This window comes from Artibeus jamaicensis, unplaced genomic scaffold (genome assembly GCF_021234435.1).
Source record: "Artibeus jamaicensis isolate MK-2021 breed Jamaican fruit bat unplaced genomic scaffold, CSHL_Jam_final contig_1998, whole genome shotgun sequence".
Lineage (NCBI taxonomy): Eukaryota > Metazoa > Chordata > Mammalia > Chiroptera > Phyllostomidae > Artibeus > Artibeus jamaicensis.
Window position 1 is genome coordinate 15,203,653 of NW_026521407.1, and position 5,218 is coordinate 15,208,870.

Consider the following 5,218-nt stretch of genomic DNA (forward strand, 5'->3'; position numbering starts at 1 on the left):
CGTGTGTTTAGAAATGGTGGATGCTGGGACTGGAAGTCTGTCTGGACTCTGCTTCCTCCTCAAGGTGGCTTGTCCTCTCAGAAGAGCTGCTCTGCTTAGTTTCAGTTCAGACTACACTGTCCTGTAGAGGACAGAGCCCTGCAACTTGCAGCCCCACTAAAACCCCATGGGGAATGGAGCTCTCCCCCAATGCAGTCCTGCGCCCATAACGGGAGGGAGGCACCAGACAGAACAACCAGTCCTCTCTACCCTGTTCCACCCAGTGGTCTTCATCACAGTTGTCACCTATCCTGCCAAGCCTTCCTGCCGTTTCTGCCTGAAGCTGCAATAGGCCTCAGGACACAGTCAGTTTGCATGGTTATAACCAGAGTATTTCCAGGAGAGGGATGACATCACAGAACAGGGGTTCCAGAAGGCAGGGTGGGGTGGGGCATGGCCCAGCATTCCCACCTTCTTTAGAACAAGCTGTGAGTGGGGTGGGTCTAGAGTACAATTCATGAAAAAGAGGAGGCTCCTAGCCAAACAGCTTTGTTCTACAGATTCTCGCAGAAATCCCTGGGCCTCCTGGGACCTGGGATCAGAGAGGAGTAGGAGAGAGGTAAGCTGCAGAAGGGGAGGTAGGAATGCACCTGCCAGAACCGCAGTCTTCCCCAAGGGGACACCAAGAGTAGACTTCATTGCTTCCCAAGGCTCAGTGACACCTGTCTCTGAAGGAACCTACTGAGTCAGGGCAGGGTAGGGTTAGGTACTAAAAAAGCATCCGTTGTTTGTCTGAAATTCTAATGTAACTGGGCATCCTGTGATTTCATTTGCTAAATCTGACAACTCTAGGGTGGGAGACAGAAACAGAAGAATGGTTTCAAACTCAGGATGGTATGGAGTGAGTCTTAGAAGACAGTACAAAAGGTCTGTGAGGAGATATGGCCAACAAAGAAACTGGTGAACACCAGACTCATGGAGCTGGTGGATGGAGAAATTGAGGCCCTTGCCCTCTGGAACGCAGACCTAGTTTAAGAGGAAAGATGCACACACACAATGCACACACCACTACTGACAGAAATAGCCCCCTCTTTGTTTTCACAGCACTGGCTGTTTTGAAGAATATAGGCTGGTTTATTTTCTAGGTGTTCTCTCTGTTTGGCTTTGGCTTTGACATTTCCTCGGGATTAGATACAGGTTATGCATCCTTAGCCGGAATGCATAAAAGAATTCTGCACTACAGAATAAAAACGAAGAGGCTGGCAACAGCCAGTTGGGGAGCAGTGAGTAAGTGAGCAAGCACATTTGTCTGCCCTTTCCAGATTCCTCGGATTGTCAGAGAAGACCAGCAGGAAGGCCCTGAGACCCTGAGCACGGCAGGCCCTCCGTCGCGCCTGCTCCCCTTGAAGGATGATGAGGGCATTACTCGTGTACTTGGTCAGCTGCCTTGTTGCCATGAATCAGGCTGGCCTCATCAACCGCTGTGACTTGGCCAATGTGCTGCATGAGGAGGGATTGGATGCGTTTGAGGGCTACTCCCTGAGTGACTGTGAGTACCATTTCCTCACACCCCCACCCCCATTTTGCCTCTCCCGGTCATGCCCTAAGTGGCCATCTTTCTTTCTCTCTTTCGTCTATGAAAGTCAAGTTCAAAAAAGCAGCCATCTTCAAGAAACCTTCCCCAACATTTCATATACATTCAACAATTATTAACTTATGTGCCAGGAAACACTTTAGATGCTGGGGATATAAATAAAGCCCCTTCCCTCAAAGTGTTCACATTCTGGAGAAGAGCTGAGCAATTAACAAACACAAAACCATACAAAGCACTTCCTGGTGGTGATAAGTGCTGAGCAGAAGAATAAAGCAGGGAGAGTGATGAGTGATACTGTTCTAGAAAGGGGAGTCAGGGAAGGCTCTTTGAGGAGGTTACATTGAGCAGTACTGGTCACCAAAATGTCCAGGGGAGAGCATTCCAGGCAGAGGGAACCGCCATTGCAAAGGCTTCATCCTACTGCATGTTAAGGACATCTCCGTTTTGCCTAGAATTTGTGCACGCCTGTCTTACAACACTTCCTTCTTTTAACTTGCTTTGTGTGTTTTTTTTTTTTTGGTACATATCCTCATTTTTGTACTATAGGCCCTTTGAAGGCAGCATCTGCATCTGACCCAATAAATGTCCCTTGCGGGGCTTTGTACAGTCCCCGGCACATAGTAGATGATTATTAGTAAGTGCCAGAAGCACGGATGGGCAGATGAATGATTAAGCTGGTGGGTGGGTGATGGACTGAAGGATGAGAGGAGAAGCTGGAGGGTGTTTCTAGCCTGCTAGCTCCACCTAGCCTCTTAAACCTTGTTCCTTTCTTTTGATTACTCATTTCTCTTTCTCGTTCATCTTCCTTCTCCCTCAGTGTGGCCCCCTCTAAGTCTCTTCTCTTTCTTCTAAGGGCTGTGCCTGGCTTTTGTGGAAAGCAACTTCAACACATCAAAGGTAAATGAAAACACAGATGGCAGCTTTGACTATGGCATCTTCCAGATCAACAGCCGCTACTGGTGCAATGACCACCAGAGTCACTCAGAAAACATTTGCCACGTGGACTGTCAAGGTCTGTCCAGGGTCCCAAGGTGGGAGGGGGGAGAGAGGTGACCAAGCTCCACTCACCAGACTTCTCTTTCCACTCACAGTCTGATAATGCCCCCAGAGGGATGGCTCGGGGAATCAGGGGCTTCTTTGCTGAGCGGGTCTGATCAGTGGCCTTAATGGCCGCGCAGTTGGGAGATTCTTGGGCATCCTCAAGCATGATCCAGAAAGGCCCTGCACGGCCTGCAACAGTAGAGCAGCCAACATTTATTGACAGCATATTATGTATTAGGCACTTTACATGCATATCTGATTTCACCCAGCTTTTCACACAGTGAAAACTATTATTCCCACTTTACAGAAGAGTAAACTGAGGATCATAAAGTCAGTAGTGGCCAGACTGGTGGTCCCGGGGGCTCAGCTCTAAATAATAAGTGATACTATCTTTGGCTAATGATCTGACCAAAGGCCAAGGGCAAACTCCCCATTTCAGAACTGGCCCAGGAGACTCCACAGGTGCCTGACTCTGCCCCTCACCTCCCCGTTTATATTCTGATTAATGTCCCTGGAGCTTCACCTGAAGAGCCCTCGTTAGGCAGGATTTGTCCTTGGTCTCTGTGCTGCCTGTTTCAGCATTTCCTTTCCCTAGAAACCCCCAAACTTTGGGTGAACCACCATCTACTCTGGCTAAAAACTATGGCAGTAAACAGGCCCAAACCTCAGTCCTACTGCCTCTAGCCTTGGCCACCCCTGACCTCCAGCAGCCATTGTAGGGATATCTAAGAGGGCCTCTGGAAGGGAGGCCTTGCCTAGTCCGGAAGTACTCAGGCCCCAGGAGGTACAGGCTTGGGCAGGGAGAGCAAGGGTCTGCCTCAGTTGTTGGGACTGTCCCCTGCCCTTACAGGCATTCTCTTTCACCTTTTCAGAGCTGCTGAGCCCCAATCTTCTCTCAACCATCAACTGTGCAAAAAAGATTGTGTCCGGAACAGGGGGGATGAAGAACTGGTGAGGAGGACACTGTAGGACTCAGCCAGCAGGCAGAGCCCCAAGAATGATGTGGGAGGGAGAACAGGCCGGGACCAGATGCTTTCCGCAGTCTAGAAGGGTGTGGGGTAACGGTGGGGCTTGGAATTCTGACTTGAACACCTGGGATCTAGCTCTTTCTCTGATATTATGTGAAGCGAAAGTCTTTTGGTTATAGTAACAAAATAATTTGAGCTAGCCAGAGGGAGAGTTAATCTGAGAGGACTCGGTGTCTCACCGAGACCACACAAGGGGCGCAGCTGGGCCTCAGGAAGAGTGGAAGTTGAACTAGAGACTGTCGGCAAGCTCTCCCTGGTAGGGTTCTGCTTCTCTTGGTGCATTTGCTTCTCCATTCCTCCGCAGACCAGCTCTCTCTGCTCCACAGTCCACAAGACACTACAGCTGCCCAAGTTTATGGTCTAACATTCTAAGTGACCACTGAGACTGGCTAAGCTCAGTCCCAGTCTAAGGGCCTGGGACAGAGAATCCGACTGGTTCAGCTTGGACTCCATGTCCCCACTTGGTTCCATCAGCTGGAGGCAAGGGAACAATGAAAGCAATACTATCGCGGCTGCCACAGGGCTCCTCTCTCCATAGTTGGCAGCAGCATTTTCTATAAACGTGTGGCTCATCAGCTGGGCAGTTGCCCCCGAAAGCTGTCAGCTTACCAACACTGGATGCTGGGATCATTGCTTAACTTTTCTGAGCTTTAAACTGGATGTATAAATAATATAAATGGCTGTCTCTGCAGACAACTGTGAGGATGGAAGGAGTTAGGTGCCTTGCATATTCTAAAAACACCTTGCAAAAGAAGGGACATAACTATTAGGGCTGAGTCTTTCTTGAGGGAGAGTCAATAGTTGCACCTGGGGGGAAAAATATATATATGTAACTCTCAGCCCCATAAACCTGTGTTCTCCCTCTGAAGAGGGAGATAAAAATTTGAAAATGTCAAAGCACACTGACCAGGGAAAAGTGCAAATGCCGTGGACAAGGGAAGCTTAAAGGAAGAACCAGAGGGGCAGGAGGAAGATAGATGACGGGGCTAGGAGGGAAGCTGCTCTGCATGGAAGACTCGCTGAGAACTGCGTCACGCATGCAGAGAAGCAGCTACTATGTGGGAAGCAAGAACCAGTCTTTTCCTCTCCACAGGGCAGGCTGGAGGATGCACTGTGCAGACCGGCCACTCTCCTACTGGATGACAGGATGTCACCTGGGATGACACAGGGCGCAGGTCTGCTGCAGCGTCGTTCCACAACTCCTCTCCTCCCTGGAAATTCTTCCTTCCCTCTTCTCTTGCCTCCACTTCATGTTATTTTCTTCCCTTCCCAGTTACAAATAAAACTGACCAGAGTCCCAGGAATAAATGGTTTTCTAGGGTTTCCTCCAGGCCCCTGCTTTCTGACTGTTATTTGTAAACCAAGAGGGCCACAATGGAGATGTTTCTGTAAAACGTTCCTTGTGGAAAGAATGTGTTAGTTTATTCATCAGTAGTTCCACATATATGCGAGTACCGAATGTAGTAGGGGTATGCTTGGTACTAGAAGAAGAAAGCTAAAACATAACTATTGTTCTTGAGGTGTTCACAATCTAGGTGGAGAGAGACAGACACACAGAACAAATGGATGCATGGAT

General features: G+C 49.1%; 1 protein-coding gene across 1 annotated transcript; it reads left to right on the forward strand.

Annotated features, from left to right (window-relative positions):
- The first annotated feature begins 1,389 nt into the window (after window positions 1-1,389).
- Window positions 1,390-4,805, forward strand: LYZL6 (lysozyme like 6). Its single transcript, XM_037128006.1, has 4 exons — window positions 1,390-1,528; window positions 2,427-2,585; window positions 3,487-3,565; window positions 4,736-4,805. The coding sequence occupies exons 1-4, from the start codon at window positions 1,390-1,392 to the stop codon at window positions 4,803-4,805; spliced, it is 447 nt and encodes a 148-aa protein (XP_036983901.1).
- The last annotated feature ends 413 nt before the right edge of the window (window positions 4,806-5,218 follow it).